At 44.0% G+C, this 17,370-nt stretch overlaps 1 protein-coding gene across 1 annotated transcript in view; it reads right to left on the reverse strand.

The window, feature by feature from the left end:
• Positions 1-17,370, reverse strand: part of MPND (MPN domain containing) — a 36,375-nt gene that overhangs the window by 17,406 nt on the left and 1,599 nt on the right. The window contains exons 3-6 of the mRNA XM_060232684.1: positions 9,345-9,575; positions 6,059-6,218; positions 4,166-4,241; positions 2,604-2,700 (exon numbers count right to left, since the gene is read on the reverse strand). Of these exons, the coding sequence (XP_060088667.1) occupies positions 2,604-2,700; positions 4,166-4,241; positions 6,059-6,218; positions 9,345-9,575 (564 nt within the window). The remainder of the gene's footprint in view (positions 1-2,603; positions 2,701-4,165; positions 4,242-6,058; positions 6,219-9,344; positions 9,576-17,370) is intronic.

A 17,370-nucleotide genomic window follows, 5' to 3' on the forward strand; every position in this document is an offset into this window, starting at 1 on the left:
CCACTGAGGATGTTCTCCGCAGCTGAGAACGAAACGTCTGGAAGGAAAACTTTCTCCAGTAGAACACGGCACTTGATCCCGAAAGATTCTACAAACCCTAATCAAGTAAACAAAAGTCAGATAAACCATTCACAAACTGAATGTCCTTAAAGGGGCAGCCACAAGGCTGTCTTGCTCCTTCCTTTTTCTTTGGCATTTACCCAGCCTTTCTCTCTCAATGAAGAAATGCTGAAAGCAGACCTTGGTGTACGCTATTTAGCAAACCTCAGTCCGTGGATTCTCAAAAGTGCATTTTTCCAATACTTCACAGACGCGGAACGAGCTTTTCTAGAAAACTTAAGCCTCATTTCTACCGTAAAAGGCTTCTTCGGAGCTTTACAAATATCAAATGTGCACTTTCCAGATCCGTAACTGCTGCATTCTTATCCTTCCTCAAAGGGCCATGTGAGAGGAAGGAGTAAGACGGCCATGCGGCTTTCCCTTTAAGGAAATTCAATTTGTAGATGGTTTACCTGACTTTTGTTTACTTGTTCTGTAAAGTATAAGAAATGTGTTTCCATGAATGTTTTTGTGACTATTTTCTGGCTGGAATATATTTGTAGAATTTTCAAATAATTTTGTGAGTTTTTTGGACATTATTACATGGCAGTTCTACCTGTTTTTCCCGCACCTGTATCCGTGTGCCTCACTTTGGTTGCCTAGCATTTGGATAGGAGCAGGCCCCATTTTCGGCAGATCACAGGAGCAGAGCTCCAGAACCTCTAAATTTTATTGTGTTCTTTCTTTATTACCACCCCCCCCTCCCAATACTTGCTTTTGGGCTCCATTGTTCAAACCCCCTGAGAGAATTTTGCTGAACTCTTAAGATTTGACAAACTTTCTAATATTTTTCCCTACCAAAAGTGGGAAAATAACCAAAACACACAGGGTTGCCAAGTCCAATTCAAAGAAATATCTGGGGACTTTGGGGGTGGAGCCAGGAGACTTTGGGGCTGCAGCCAGGAGCAAGGCTGTGACAAATACAACTGAACTCCAAAGGGAATTCTGGCCATCACATTTAAAGGGACCGCACACCTTTTAAATGCCTTCCCTCCATTTAGAAACAATGAAGGACGGGGCACCTTCTTTTGGGGCTCATAGAATTGGATCCCCCTGGTCCAATCCTTTTGAAACTTAGAGGGTATTTTGGGGAGAGGCACTGGATGCTATGCTGAATATTTGGTGCCTCTACCTCAAAGAACAGCCCTCCCAGAGCCCCAGACACCTGCAGATCAATTCCATAGGGAATAATTGGCCTCCATAGAGAATAATGGAGTGCCCAGCAGACATTCCCCCCCCTCCTGCTTTCTGGTGACCCTGAAGCAGGGGGAGGGCCTTCAACTTGGGGGATCCCCTGCCCCCACCTGGGGATTGGTAACCTTAAAAACATATCAAGCAGACAGATGGAAATCTTCCTCATGCCACTGTGGCCACATAGGAGAAAGCAAGTGAAAAAGTATGATGGAAGTAAGGTTTTATGATGACAATTCTAATTTAAGAAGCATTTTAAGGTAGATGATGAGCTGATCTAATTTAGTCCACCCTCCAGTTGTGCTAATGAGCTCCGACACTTCTTTTTCTACAAAATGACCCCTGGATAGGAGACAGCCAAGGAATACCAGGGTTGTGACGTGGAGGCAGTCAATGGCAAACCACCCCTCAATGTCACTTGCCATGAAAACCCCACGGGGGTCACTAAAAGTCAGCTGAGACTTGAGGGCAAATATATATCTCTATGTCTGTGTCACGAGCTGGGGCCAGGCCAGGCGAAGTCCAGGGGCAGTCCAAGGTCTGTAGCTGGTGAGCAAAGAGGGTTCAAGGCGCCAAAACCGAATCACAGTCCAGGTATCGTAGGTCAGAGGTTCAGAAGCCGAAGTCAGGGGGTCCAGAAGTCAATGCCAGAGTCAGGGGGTCCAGAAGCCGAAGTCAGAAGCCGAAGTGGATGCTAGAACGTCAGGTAAGTGACTAGTTGCTTCCACAAAGCCTTCTCTCAAAGCCCACAGCTATATAGCCCTCTGCTGTCTGTTGCCCATTTGGGCTAATTGCTGACTCAGAGGGCAGCCAGGATCCTGCTGAGACTCAAGCACCCTCACTCCTAGAAGGGCCAGAATCCTTTCAAAACTCAGGGCTCAGGGAGCGTCTTGCTCGTGAGCGTGCCGCCCTCCTCTGATCCCTGAGGTCCTGACGAAGGCGGTCACGCACACGAGCCACCCGAGAGGGCGAGGCAGGGGGGGCTTGGATCTTCTCCAGCAGGAGGCAGGGGCACTGGTGCAGGTGGCAGGGGCACAGTTTCTTCTGCAGGCTCAGCTTCTTCTGCAGGGCCCCCAGCACCCATGACAGTCTGTCATCTATCTACACACTGGAAAAACCTTCACCCATTTTGAAATTCAGGCTACGTATTTTTTAAAAATCACAACAAAAACACACTTTGGACGAGGGAGATTTCTTTTCAGCTCAGTTTCCTTTCAACCACAGCATATTACTTATCACGTCTTGGTTTGGAAATTGCTTTGTGTTAGTTTAGGAAAAACACGATGTATAAATTTATTGCGCATGATACATACCAAGAGTAGAAGGACGTTGCTGGAAATGGCGACGTTGAACGGCTGGAATTTGTTCAGGGCTGCGAAGGACGTCACCTCTACCAGGGTGTGGGGATTCCTGCAGAGATAACAGGATCTGTACCCATGAGAACTAGAAACTTCCCCCCCTCTCCACTTAAGCACCTCTCCTGAGAGAAAAGATGAAACCAGAAGAAAACAAAAAGGCTGCAGCAGCCACTAAGAGGTTAAAAAATAAGGTCAAGGCTGATGGCGCAGAATCAAGTAAAATATATTTTCTTACTCAGCTAAAATTCCCTACACATTTCGCCAACAGACTGATTCAGGGAAATGTTATTTTTCCTGAAGTAACACTGTGAGGTGAACAGATTCCCCTGAAGAAGGAAAGGAAAAGGAAAGGTCCCCTGTGCAAGCACCAGTCGTTTCCAACTCTGGGGTGACATCGCATCATGACATCTTCATGGCAGACTTTTTACGGGGTGGTTTGCCATTGCCTTCCCCAGTCATCTACACTTTCCCCCCAGCAAGCTGGGTACTCATTTTACCGACCTCAGAAGGATGGAAGGCTGAGTCAACCTCGAGCTGGCTACCTAAAAACCCACAGCATCCGCTGGGGATCAAACTCAGGTCGTGAGAAGAGTTTAGGACTACAATACTGCAGCTTTAACACTCTGCGCCACGGGGCCCTTATCCCCTGAAGAAACCGGTTCGCAAAAAGTGAAGAGAATTTGGGGGATTTTAACCAAGTAATAAAATATTATTACTTCATTTTGCACTATTGATCTTTGCCTTATTTTCTACCTCTGAGAGAAAGGATGAAAGTATTTGGGCTTTAGAGAGGTTAAAGAGTTGCATTGTTCTAATAAGGGCTACAAAAAAAGCCCTGGTTCTAATGGTTAAGACCTGTGAACTAGGACCTGGGTCAATGGGTTGAAATCTCATCTGGTTTACTAAGGGGACCCCCCTGGGCCTGGCAAAATCTTTCAGCCTAACCTACCTCACAAGGTTGTTGTTCTGAGGATAAAGTGGAGGAGGGAAGAGGGATGAGAACAACCACTTCTGGATTCCAATTAGGGAGAAAAGCAGGATATAATTTTTAAAAACAAAAGTTTATAAAACGATGCCCAGTGAAGAGACAATGGAGAGGCATCTTGTTCTCTATGATACTGTGACTCAGGAGGATCCCAATGAAATGGATGGGCAGCAAATTCAGGACAGTCCTTTTTTTTGCATATTTCACCTGTGGAACTCATTGCCCCGAGATAGGGCAACTTCAGTGGTTCTAAACCAACTTCAGTGGTTCTAAAAGGGGGAACTCAGACTAATTCACGGTCTAGAAACAGCTCAGAGCCAGGATTACGAAACAGAACATCCAGAGGCACTCTACCTCTGAATACCAGCTCTTTCTGGTTGGGCATTGTGAGAAAAGGGGTGATTGGCTCAAGGGACCTTTGGCCGGATCCTACTGAGCTCTTTGTATCACAGCCTGCAATAATGACCCATTCCCCATGTTCTGCTGAGTGGGCACGGGGCAGAGAGAAGCAAACTAGCATCCACATGAATACCTGGCCGAATCCCGGCTCCCCAGACTGCAGTAGCGGACAGGAACACAATTCTTGCTCTCGGGCCTCTTGCCATTATCTGGAGGGGAAAATCCACATGCTGAAAAACTGCCTTGTTCACTTGCAAAAATAAAACACTTAAAACAATCCCCCCCCCCCCATTTGTTGCATATGGTTGTCTCCTCTTTCCCCTGTTAGCTTTCTGGACAAGGAAATAGAATCCCCCAGTGTCTGGGGATGGGGGCCTTTACTGGTGTTCAGTATAGAAAGCAATATTGTGAGCTGGGGAGACAATCTGGGGAAACCTGAGTTCGAATCCTTCCTCTGCAATGACCAGATCACCTGGTGGGCAATTCTGACCTCCATCCCAGCCTTTTGCTTTTGGGAAATAGAATGACCTTTCCCAAAAGAATATTGTCCTGAAGAAAATTTCTAGTGCTAAGCAAAGATTGGTGTGTTTAAAAAAAAAATTAGAGTAAAAGGCGAAAGCTGTGGAAACAAGAAAAAATACCAGAGAAATGGGATTGGATTATGAAAGTTTTATCGTGGAGTGAGATGGACAAACTAACTAGAACTCTAAGAGACTATGATCCAGATATATTCAAAAAGGAGTGGAAGAAATTTAAAGGATATATGGAGAAAGAGTGGAATGTAAAAAGACATTGGACAATTTTTTAGTATTGATGAGGGAAAAAAAAATATTGAACTTTGATTAGGTACTGGTACCTTTAGTATTAAATATATAACTTCGGGGAAGTCAAACAAGGGAGGGAGGGGAGATTGAAATATCATATGGGATAGTACAGGAAATTTATAATTAAGTTTTGTAACCATATGTTATCAATAAATTGTTAAAACATAAAAAAAAATTAGAGGATGTCTTTGGACCACATGGCACGAACAATACTGAATTATTTCCCAGGCAAATGAAAAAGTTCTAGACTACTGCAACAAACCCCTTGGCAAGGAAGCCCTTGAACACTGCACAGAAACTTATGCTAGTTTCAAAGGATGCCAGTAGCAGCCAGTGTTCTCTCTAAACTGAGTTAATGTGAGTTAGCTCACATTTCTTTTTAGACTCCAGTTCACTTTTTTGCGTCTTAGTTCAGGAAAAATGGCCCCAGAGCAAACTATGCAGTAGCTCACAACTTTAGTGCCAGCAGCTCACAAAGTAGAATTTTTGCTCATAAAAACCCAAAGTTTAGAGGGAGCATTGGTAGCAATCTACCTGATGTCTCAGCTGCTCAGGATGCTATCCCAAGAGGATGCCAAAGTAGCATTCACCAGAAGCAGGACCTTCTTGGTGGTTTCCCCTGACATAAAACTCATTCCACTAAGATATTGGTTCCTCCCCCTTGATTATGTCTTTTTGGGAGCCAGGAAATGCTCTTTCCTCAAGCATTATCTACCCACAGCACATGAGATAAGTGGTATTCGTTTTCCTGCTTTCCAATTCAATGAGCTTTTAAAAATGTTTTCTCCAGCATATTTGTTGCTTGTGCTGCAAAAATCTTTCCAAACTTTTTTTCAGTTACCTAACCCTGACCTGGGTGGCCCAGGCTAGCCCAATCTAAGCTGGGTTCACCCTGGTTAGTATTTGGATGGGAGACCATCAAGGAAGTCCAGGGCTGCTACGCAGAGGAATACAACGGCAAACCACCTCTGAACATCTCTTGCCTTGAAAACCCGATGGGGTTGCCATAAATCAGACTTGACAGAGTTTTACGCTTCCAATTACTCAGAAATGTGTAACATATCAAAAATAATTTATTGTCTTCTGCCACTGGAATTCTGTAACAGCAATGTGGATATTACAAAAACCAAAGCATTTGGATATTCCCTCAACGCAGCAAAACTTTGCTAGGAATCCTCCCTTTTTTCAAACCTCAGCCCTACCTGTGCCAAGCGATTCTGCCAGACTTTTGTTGGAATGCTTCCGGTTTTTTTCCTCCAGCTTCCTGGCCAGCATGGACTCCGAGAGGGAGGATTTAACCCCTTTGGTTTCTTCTTCTTCATCATCAGCAAGCTCTTCCTCCTCTCCTTCACTCACTAAACCCTAGGTAAGGCAGAATACCAATAGGCAGAATCTATTATCTCCAAGCTGATTCTTGCAGCCTTCCCCAACCGTCCTGATACAGAGACCAGCAGGGCTCTTAAAACCTGCTTCAAGGACCAGCACTGAGTTCTGGAATGCATAAAACAAGGGTGTCCAACATGCAGCCCCCAAAGGGCTCCTATCAGCCCTCCTCCTCCGAGCAACTGGCTGTCATCCGCTTCCTTCTCCCTCTTTCTTGCTTCCTTCTGCATCACAGCTTGCTTTGCCAGGCCTGCTCAATCGCACAGCAGAATTACCGAGCCAAGCCTCTCTTCCTTCTATTGCCTAAAGCTCCTTCCCTTCTCGGTTCACTAGGGAAGGAAGGAAAGAGCCAGAGCTTCCTTTGCCCAGTTCCCTGGATCGCACAGGAGAGATACAAAGAAAGCACCTATAAGACCAACGAGTGCTAATGTTTTAAGCGCGTTTTATTTTAAGCTTTTAAAAATATTTGTATTTGTGTCACTTATAAGGCTGACATTCTCAGCCACCTGGCATTACATTTTATGAACATATGAAGCTGTCTTATACTGAATCAGAGCCTTGGTCCATCAAAGTCAGTATTGTCTACTCAGACTGGCAGCGGCTCTCCAGGGTCTCAAGCTGAGGCTTTTCACACCTATTTGCCTGGACCCTTTTTAGTTGGAGATGCCGGGGATTGAACCTGGAACCTTTTGCTTCCCAAGCAGATGCTCTACCACTGAGCCACTATCCCTCCCCTGCTCTCCAGGGTCCGAAGCTGAGGTTTTTCACACCTTTTTGCCTGGACCCTTTTTTGGAGATGCCAGGGATTGAACCTGGGACCTTCTGCTTACCAAGCAGATGCTCTACCACTGAGCCACCGTCCCTCATTTAACTCATTAGGCTGCAGAGTTTCAGTTTCAAAATCCATTCAGCTGTTTTCCCCAGCAGAATTTTATCATCCTTGTCTTTTAGATTTGAATGCAGTCCAAAACGAGAAGTTTATGATTGTGCTCTAAGAAATGTTCCGCCAGGGAAGCACTAGTTCTTTTATGAGATATATTGGTTTTGTGTTCAGAGAGTCTTAATTTAAGGGGCCTCCTCGTCTTATAGAAACAGCATCAGAATCAGACAGAAGCCATCTCAGTCAAGCTCACAAAACATATGAACATATGAAGCTGCCTTATACTGAATCAGACCCTTGGTCCATCAAAGTCAGTATTGTCTACTCAGACTGGCAGCGGCTCTCCAGGGTCTCAAGCTGAGGTTTTTCACACCTCTTTGCCTGGACCCTTTTTTGGAGATGCCGGGGATTGAACCTGGGACCTTCTGCTTCCCAAGCAGATGCTCTACCACTGAGCCACCGTCCCTCCCCTAACACACATGGACACACATGGCACACAAGGTCTCATTTATGTCAGATCCGACCCTCATAACAAATAAGTTTGACACCCGTGGAATAAAGTGTTATCCTTGAGTACATACAGAGTGCCCTTCTGTAACCAGTATTCTGGCGAGAACAGTGACGTCCCCCTGATTTCTTTACAGTGATGCCATCCAATTTTTGGAGTTCCTCCCCGAAGGAGATCTGCCAGATCTCCATTATTGCGATGTTTGGTAGGGTCATAAAAACATTTCAGTTCTTTCCAGAGGGTGGCTGGAACTGGAGATGCTGCCGCCGGTATTTGTAATTTGTAGGCCTTACTAAGAATCGTAACCTGGATGGGCCAGGTTAGCCCAATCTTGCCAGATCTCAGCAGCTAAAAAGGAAAATGCCTCACTGCGTCAACAGTTAAATATACAAAATTAAGTTTTTACTGGAATTTTTGTGTTTGGTTTCTTACAAAAATATTCTTTACACTTGGGTGTCAAACTTATTTGTCATGAGGGTCAGATCTGACATAAATGAGACCTTGTCGGGCCGGGCCATATGTGTCATAAAATGTAATGTCCGGTAGCAGAGATATAAACTTTATAAATGACACAAACACAAATATTTTTTAAAAGCTTAAAATAAAACATGCTTAAAACATTAGTACTCGTTGGTCTTATAGGTGCTTTCTTTGTATCTCTCCTGTGCGACCCTAGGGGATCAAGAAGGGGAGGAGCCTCGGGCAATAGAAGGAAGAGAGACTTGGCTCAGTAGTTCTGCTGTGCGATTGAGTTTGTATTTGAGTGTAAAAAATGAGATTAATAAGAGCTGAATGTTAGCATGACTACTGTGCTCCATGAAGTAAATGATATGAGATAAACATAGATTCCCAGGTGAGAAAACATACTGAATTGGATACTGAATTGGATACTGAATTGGATATTGGATATTGACTTGAGAAGTGGCATCAGAAATCCAAGGAGCATAGCATCAGCCATCTTCCTTTTGGATTTATAGTAAAATCAAAACATTCCCTGGAAAAAGGTTAGTCCTAAACAGAGCAATAAGGACCGGTAATCCGTTGGAATTCATTTTTGGACATTTTGGGGAGTTGAAGTGACGACTTTACCTGGATGTGTCTAATTACACACATATATGTGCTTAATAGAAAGGCTGTAGATATTGTATTTTGAACCTTGGTGGATGGTGGCATCTTGTATTGGAGTGTGTAATTTGTATTGGAGTTTAAAAAATATTTTACCCTCCACTCGCAGTTGCGACTGGTTGCGGAGGAGGAGGAGGAGAAGAGGAAGGAGAAAGAGAAGAATTGGATTTATACCTCGCCCTTCACTCAGGGTGGCTTACAGTCTCCTTCCCTTCTTCTCCCCGCAACAGACACCCTTTTAGGTGCGTGGGGCTGAGAGCTCTTTCAAGAACTGCTCTTGAGAGAACAGCTCTGAAAGAACTGTGACTGACCCAAGGTCACACCAGCAGCTGCATGCATAGGAAGAGTGGGGAATCAAACCCAGTTCTCCAGATTAGAGTCTGCCATTCTTATCCACTACAGGAAACTGGCCCTCAGTTTGAACATGGAGGTTCCATCAGAAATAACAACCAAGAGCATTCCTCTTCTAATCCCCTTTTAGAGCCGTCTATTGGCCATCACAACATTCTGTGGCAGGGAGTTCCTCTTGTTCCCTGGGATTTCATTTTCTCTGTTAACAGAAAAAGGTTGAGCCTGGAAGGGAATGGGTCACCTCATCAGCAGGGGGAGTGTTGGGCTGGTACTTCTTCAACCAGACGGCTTTGTATTGGTCCAGCTTTTGCCCCTTGTACTTGACGGATGCCCAGCCGCACCCAGATTTTTTGGCCGGGTTGACCAGCTTCTTGCAGTATGTTGCCCAGGCGCTCGGTGAGTTGAAAACCTGGCCTGTTTCCTGCCAAACGATCTTCCCATCTGTCAGCAGGTCACCCAAGAATTTCTTCCCCTGGAGTGAGACACAGAACAAGGAAAGGGAATATGACAACTCCTCAGACAGACGAAATAATAATATTTAGCATTTACACAGAGTCCTTGCAATACTTACAAGCAAGCTTGTGGTCTCCGTAACAGATAATACATTTTCATATAATTAACAGATGTCATATTGTTGCAATCCATACTGTATTTCTTTCACCCTTATTATACCCATATTGCTTCACCTACTTTTTTTTTTGTATTTTTGCATTTGGGTATGCGTGCGGCATGGCGTGCCCATGCCTGGAAGTCATGGTGACCTCTGGCAGGGCATGGAGGACATTCAGAAAAGTGGCTTGATATAGCCTGCCTCTGCCTCCCGGCCCTGGTATTCTCTGAAGGTCTCCATCAAAATACTTGCCAAGGTCAGCCCTGCTTAGCTTCCAAGATCAGACTAGCCTGGGCTATCCAAGTCAGAGCTATAGCTTCACCTACTGAAGTTTGTTTACAACAACCCCATTAGGACAGATTGCCATTATTATGTCATTCCTCTCTCTATAGCAATGATGGGGAACCTTTTAGAGACCGAGTGCCCAGTTTGCAATCCAAAACCCACTTATTTATCGCAAAGAGCCAACACGGCAGTTTAACCTGAATACTGAAGTTTTCGTTTAGAAAAAAACATAGTGAAATTAACAAACACGGTCCCAGTTTGGATCACAGTCTTGGACAACAACATTGAAGGTGTCCAATCAAAATTTCTACAGAAAATCCTGGGATTCCCGAAGTGCGTACCATATGCAGTTCTATGTTTAGAAACAGGGATGAATCTTGTGGAAACACAAGCATGGCTAATGTTATTTCAATATTGGTTACGGCTACATTTCTACTCTGATTCGGAGAGGCTTCTATATCAACTGCTCTCAGAATCCAATATGTCAAATTGGTTAGTATTTATTGAGAGGAAAATTAAGTCTATGGGCATTGATATAGATTCACTTTTTATGCTATCCCTAAAAGATGCATTCTTGAAACTTAAGCTTAGAATCTTGGATATTGAAATGCAAACATTATATAGCCTCGCCAACAAAACTTGCTGCCCACTGAATTTTGAACTTCCTCTTTCTGTAGGGAAATTAGCATCATATTTCGCCTCTCTGCAAGCACCACCACAACGGTGTGCTTTCTCGTTAACGAGATGCAATGCATTACCATCTGCTATTTTATTTGGCAGATTTAACAGGATTGATTACTCTGCCAGACATTGTCTTTGTAATCCCAAATGTATCGAAACTATCTCCCATGTATTATTGAATTGTCCCCTTTATGATGATATTCGTCGTATATATTTGAAAGATATTTTAGCAGATATGTTGAGCTGTGCTGATTCAGGCAAAGTCTACAGACTTTTAAATGACACCTGCTCTGAGTTAACTTTAACGGTTGCCGAATTTCTTCAACAGGCCATGGAAATCCGACAGAGACTGGCTCTGGAATGACCATATCTTATTTGTTTTATTCATTTAATTTTGTTAAACTTGAAATTACATATATTTTACTCATTTTATGTACATTAGCTCCCCTGCATACTCTATTTTCCAGGATTTTATATTACTTACATTGTTATTTGTACTGCCAAATCTGTTTTATACTAATAAAGGCTTCTTGTTGTTGTTGTTGTTAAATTAACAAACTGAAAGAACATTTGGTCTGGATAGCATTTGCTTAGGAAACCAACAAAATAGTAACATGTAAGAATGGGAGAATGGTGGTGAGAGTGTCATAAGGCAATAAATGGAGGCTGTTCATTGCTCTGTTGCTTGCAAGTCTGGGTTAAACTGAGAACATGCTTTTCCCAGAGGTGTTTCTGTCCACCTAATTTACTTTTGAACATGTAATATACATTCTAAACATCATTCTAGTTTGCCATTAGGGGAAAAAAATACATTAAAATATAGTGTGTTTAGTAGGAGCTGGTGGTTAGGGTGTCCAAATCAGATCTGGGAGGTCCCGATTCATATGCCCACTCTGCCCTGGCAGCTTGCTGGGAAACCTTGAATAATATACTCAGAGTAATATACTCTGAGTTAACCCGCCTCATAGGTTTGTTGTGAGGATAAAAGAGAAGGGGAGAGTGTGTCGAACCACTTCAGTGTCCTTTTGGGGGAGGAAGGCAGGGGATACATGATGTTAGTTAATAAATTAAGTTGATGAAAGGAGTCCACTGATTTATATGGCTAAATCTGAGTCCAGCAGCACCTTAGAGAACAAGATTAGAGAACAAAGTTCCTTTTATCTAATCGAGGGAGCTCTAATGCTGGAAAGCTTGTGCCCCCACTCCCAAATCTTGTTGGTGCTCCTGGGCACAAATCTAGTTGTTCTACTATGGACCAGCACGGCTACCCTTGGAAACTTCAGGGAGAGTCTGAATTCTATTAACTAGAAAGTCTGATGTGAGAAAGGAGGGCTAGTTTGGTGTAGAGGTTAAGTGTGCAGACTCTTGTCTGGGAGAACCAGGTTTGATTCCCCACTCCTCCACTTGCACCTGCTGGCATGGCCTTGGGTCAGCCATAGCTCTGGCAGGGGTTGTCCTTGAAAGGGCAGCTTCTGGGAGAGCTTCTCTCAGCCCCACCTCCCTCACAGGGTGTCTGTTGTGGGGGAGGAAGATAAAGGGGATTGTGAGCTGCTCTGAGACCCTGAGATTCAGAGCGAAGGGCAGGATATAAATCCAATATCTTCTTCTTTCTTTAAACTGAAACTGCAATCCTGTGCATGTGTAGAGAGTAGATGCCACAGTGCTCACTGTAGATTACTTCCAAGTAACCATGGAGAGCAAGCCCAATGAGGAAAGGGTAAGGGATTTAGGGATATTCAGTCTGGAGAAGAGGAGGTTGAGGGGGGAAACATGATTGCTCTTTTGAAGTATTAGAAGGGTTGCCACTTAGAGGAGGGCAGGGAGCTGTTCCTGCTTGCAGCAGAGAGGACTGGAATAGGAAAACCTTTTTAACAGTAAAAGTTGTTCAAGAGAGCAATCGACCCCCTCACTGGCATTCTTTAAGCCGCGGCTGGAAAACACTTGTCCGGGATGCTCTGGAAAACCAGAACAGCAGTGCAACAGTTCAAAAACTGCTTATCAACAATTTGCCTTATGGTCCCTGTAACTTGAAAGAGCTCTGCTCAGATACTGCTATCAGAAGCATCGTATTTGAAAGCAACGAAGCCTGCAGTTCCTCCCTTTCCACTCTTAAACCAGAGGTGATCCTGGCCATTGTTTCTGCCAGATTAGTGGGATCCAACATTTCCTGTAATAAACCCACATCCCTTCAAAACAACATACTTGATTCAAGGTCCTGATCTCTCCCCCCTCCTTCCCCACACACCCATGCTCTCTTCTTCCCTTCGGCTTGGACCGTGCCACAACAGTTTTGAAATATGAAACACAACCAGGTCTTGTTCACATGAAAACGTGAAGCTGCCTTATACCCATCTCTCCAGTGCAGGGGTGGCTAAACTGTGGTTCGGGAGCCACATGTGGCTCTTTCACACACATCGTGTGGCTCTTGAAGCCCCTACCAGAGAAGGCATTTGTCTTTTTAAATCACTTCTTCAAGCCAAGTCAGCCAGTGGCTTGGAGAATGCATTTAAAGTTCAAGTTGCTTTCTTTCCACCGCTCTCTCCCTCCCCAATCTATTTTCCTTCCTCTCAGACATCTTTCCTTCTCTCAGACATCTGACGTTCTTGTCTGGTGGCTCTCACACATCTGACATTTACTCTATGTGACTCTTATGTTAAGCAAGTTTGGCCACCTCTGCCCTAGTGGGTCCCATCTAACCCCCTCCCTAAAACTGCAGGAACGCCAGCAAGGAATTTTCCTCTGTGTGTTTTGCTTGGGGGCTGTATTGTGGTTGCACCCCCACCCCGACGTCAGAATTCCAAAGGTGCCCACAAGCTCAAAAAAGTTGGCGTGCCCTATTGTCTCTCTGAAGGAGGCCCAGTTAGGGTTGCCAGGTTTGATTTGGGAAATATCTGAAGATTTGGGGGAAGGAGCCTGAGTCTGGGGAGAGGAGGAGCTTCAATGAGATATGACTCCAGAGTCCACCTTCCAAAGCAGCCATCTCCTCCAGGAAAACTGATCTCTTATCGCCTGGAGATTCATTGTAATCCCAGGAGGTTTCCAGCCACCTCCTTGGGGTTGGCTACCCTGTTCTGCACCCATGCTCAGAAGGGTATAATGCCACAGGGTCCACCTTCCAAAGAAGATATTTTCTGCAGGCGAACTGACCTCCGTCAGCAGGAGATCAACTGTAAAAGCCAGCAACCTTCAGCTAACACCTGGAGCAGGGATGGCCAAACTGTGACTCTGGAGCCTCAGATGGTTCTTTCACAACTATTCTGTGGCTCTCAAAGCCCCCACCACCCCATCAGCCAGCTTGGAGAAGGCATTTGTTTCTTTAATCCCTCTCCAAACCAAGCCACTCAGAGCCCACTCTGTGGGCACGCGCGTTCCCTCCCCCCCTGCGCACAAGGCTTGGCTCACCCCTACAGCCCCCCCTGCAGCTGCCCCCTGCCTTCCCTCCCTCCCTGGAGCTGCAATGCAGCCATGTTCCGTGGCCCCCCTCTTCCTCACAGGCGCGCCGACCCGCGCTGTGCCAAAACTGGGCCCTACCGGCTTCGATGCAACCGGTGCACCTTCTCACTCTTTGGGTTAAAACAATTTTATTTAGTAACATATGGTAACAAATTATATTTCTTGCATCATTAATAACTTCTTTTATCTATCCCATATATTTCTACCCACCCCTCCCCCGCCGGTGTTATTTACTTAAAGTACTAATATTTAAAGGTACCCTTAACTAATAAAAACAAACATTAATATTCTTCTTTTTTCTAAGACTTAATCATTATCAAAAATTGTCCAATGTCCTTTTATTTTCCACTCTTTTTTTACATATCTTCTGAACTTTTTCCACTCCAGTTTAAAAACTTCTAAATCATAGTCTCTTAAAATTCTTGTTAATTTGTCCACTTCACTCCATGTCATAACTTTTACAATCCAATCCCATTTCTCTGGTATTTTTTCATGCTTCCACAACTGTGCATATAATGTCCTAGCAGCTGAAAGCAAGTACCAAATTATAGTTCTATCTTCTTTTGGAAATTTTTTCATTTGTAATCCCAACAGAAAGGTCTCTGCAACTTTCTTAAATTCATATCCCAAGATCCTAGAAATTTCTTGTTGAATCATCTGCCAATACTTTTTTGCTCTTTCACAAGTCCACCACATATGGTAGAAAGAACCTTCATGTTTTTTACATTTCCAACATCTGTCTGGCATCTTATTATTCATCTTTGCCAGTTTCTTAGGAGTCATATACCATCTATACATAATTTTAAAACAGTTCTCTTTAATACTATGACACGTCGAAAGCTTCATAGAGTTCTTCCACAAATATTCCCAAGTTTCCATCTGTATGTCTTTATTTACATTAATTGCCCACTTAATCATTTGAGATTTCACTACTTCATCTTCCGTAGACCATTTAAAAAGTAATTTATATAATTTTGAAATTAATTTTCGTTGTCTCCAAGCAGAACTTTTTCCATTTCTGTTTGCTCTTTTCTTATTCCTTCAGTTTTAATATCATTCTCCACCAAGCTCTTTATTTGTTGCATTTGAAACCAATCATATTTATTATTCAGCTCTTCAGCAGTTTTCAATTCTATTTTGCCACTTTGTATTTTTAATAGTTGATTATATGACAACCACTTTTCTTCACCCGTCTCAGCTGTTATTTTTATCACTTTGGCTGGAACTATCCATAACGGTTTTCTCTCATCTCCATATTTCTTATATTTCATCCATGTATTTAGCAAGCTGTTTCTTATATAATGGTGAGAGAAAAAGCCGTCTATCTTCCCCCCCCCCCACATAATACATATAAGCGTGCCAGCCAAATGTATTTCCATGACCTTCCAACGCTAAGAGTTTTTTGTTTAAACAACATTATCCATTCTTTTATCCATACTAAGCAAACTGCTTCATGATATAATTTTAAGTCTGGTAATTGAAATCCGCCTCTCTCTTTTGCATCTGTTAAAATTTTAATTTAAATTCTTGGTTTTTTCCCCGATCTTCTAACTCTTTGAAGCCAGAAGTGAGGGGGAGCTAAGCTTTCTCCTGCGTGGGCATCAAAGAGTTAGAAGGCACACTGACCACATCGAAGTCGGTAGGGTCCAGGTTTGGCGCAGTGCGGCTCAGCGCACCTCTGAAGAGGAGGGGGAACCACGGAGCACGGCTGCATTGCAACTCGGGGGAGAGAGAAGGTGCGGGGCCGTGACGGCGGGGGGGAGCCAAGCCTTGTGCGCGGGGGTGTCAGCAAAGGGTTCATTGAAGTCCCAAAAATGATCAAAGTCGTCTTGATTAAGAAACTAAGTTTCATTTATTGATTACAACAATGTTACTCTCTACACGTATTCATTGAAACTGATAACGAATAGCCTGAACCATTGGTATTTATGAATATACTTCAAAGACTAGGGCTTTAAATTGCTTCTCATAATAAATCTACATTTGTCCCTGCATTTGTTACTTTCACCTGCCGCTTATCTCTTCCTAGGAATAGTTACATCCTCCTTCCTGTGGTGTCCTTGCTCTCGCCCGGGAGGCGCCAGGGTGGTCAGCCTGGTATTCTACACTTCAAAGACTGGGCTGCCCTTTGGAGTTTTGGCAACCTCCTTTCCCACCCCTCCTTGATCTTTCTGCAGGGCACAGGTATTAGTATTTAGCAATCTACTAAACAATAGGGTTAGTAAGCACGGATTAAATACAATCAATAAGCATAACTGGCTTCAATGAAACATTGCCTGACAGGGGGGGGGTAGGGAGTGCGCCTGCCCACAGGGCACCCATGCCATAGGTTTGCCACCACTGCTCTATAGGGTGCGGCTGAGGCAGAACGGTTTCCCCAAGGTCACTTAATAAGTCTGTGCCTGAGGCAAGATTTCAGCTCATTCCCTCTGCTATTATGTCACAACTAGATGCCTAGAAGTCCATGTGTTTCTGGGCTACAACAATGAGGACTATTAACTTGTTTGTTTTTTAAAGCAACATGTTATTCTGAAAATCCTCTGAATGATTAATTTGACGTTAGACCTGTTCAACAGAGAGGGGCATCTCAGACTAGGGTTGCCAGGTCCAACTCAGAAAATACCTGGGGACTTTGGGAGTAGAGCCGGGAGACTTTGGGGATGGAGCCAGGAGACTTTCCTGTTCCCTGAACTAAATAAATAAAAATACAGCAGTGCAGTTCCCCTGAATACTGTCTTCATTTCCTCATCCCCCAGCAGCTGCACTTTCACTAAATGAAAGTGAGCACACACTCACATGCTCTCACAAAGCAGCCAAAATAAACACAGTTCACAAGCACATATTTTTGTGATTTCACTGGGGCAGCTTGCTCAAGTTGTTGAATGTAACCATCTGCACTATTTCCACCAACTTCTTCAGGAAAATGAAAGAATGGCCTAGGGGGTGGAGTTTTCCTCCAAATAAACAGAGGGACTGAGATCTCCTGCTCACCGTTCCCCCTGCAGCTTTCCTCTTGAAATTTAAAGGCACACACACATTCAGAAACTCAAACAGTTGCAAACCTCTTCTAAGCCTCCCGAGGTTTAAAGGCACATGGTGGCTGTTGGGGCGGGGCAGGGAAGAGCCTGAAAAACCAGGGGATCCCCCACTGCAACTTGGGGACTGGCAAGCCTATTTCAGACACATCGGGTTCAATGTTCCCTCTAAGCTGAGGAGTCTTAGCAAGAATTCTGCTTCA

Source organism: Heteronotia binoei, chromosome 2 (genome assembly GCF_032191835.1).
Source record: "Heteronotia binoei isolate CCM8104 ecotype False Entrance Well chromosome 2, APGP_CSIRO_Hbin_v1, whole genome shotgun sequence".
NCBI classification, from domain to species: domain Eukaryota; kingdom Metazoa; phylum Chordata; class Lepidosauria; order Squamata; family Gekkonidae; genus Heteronotia; species Heteronotia binoei.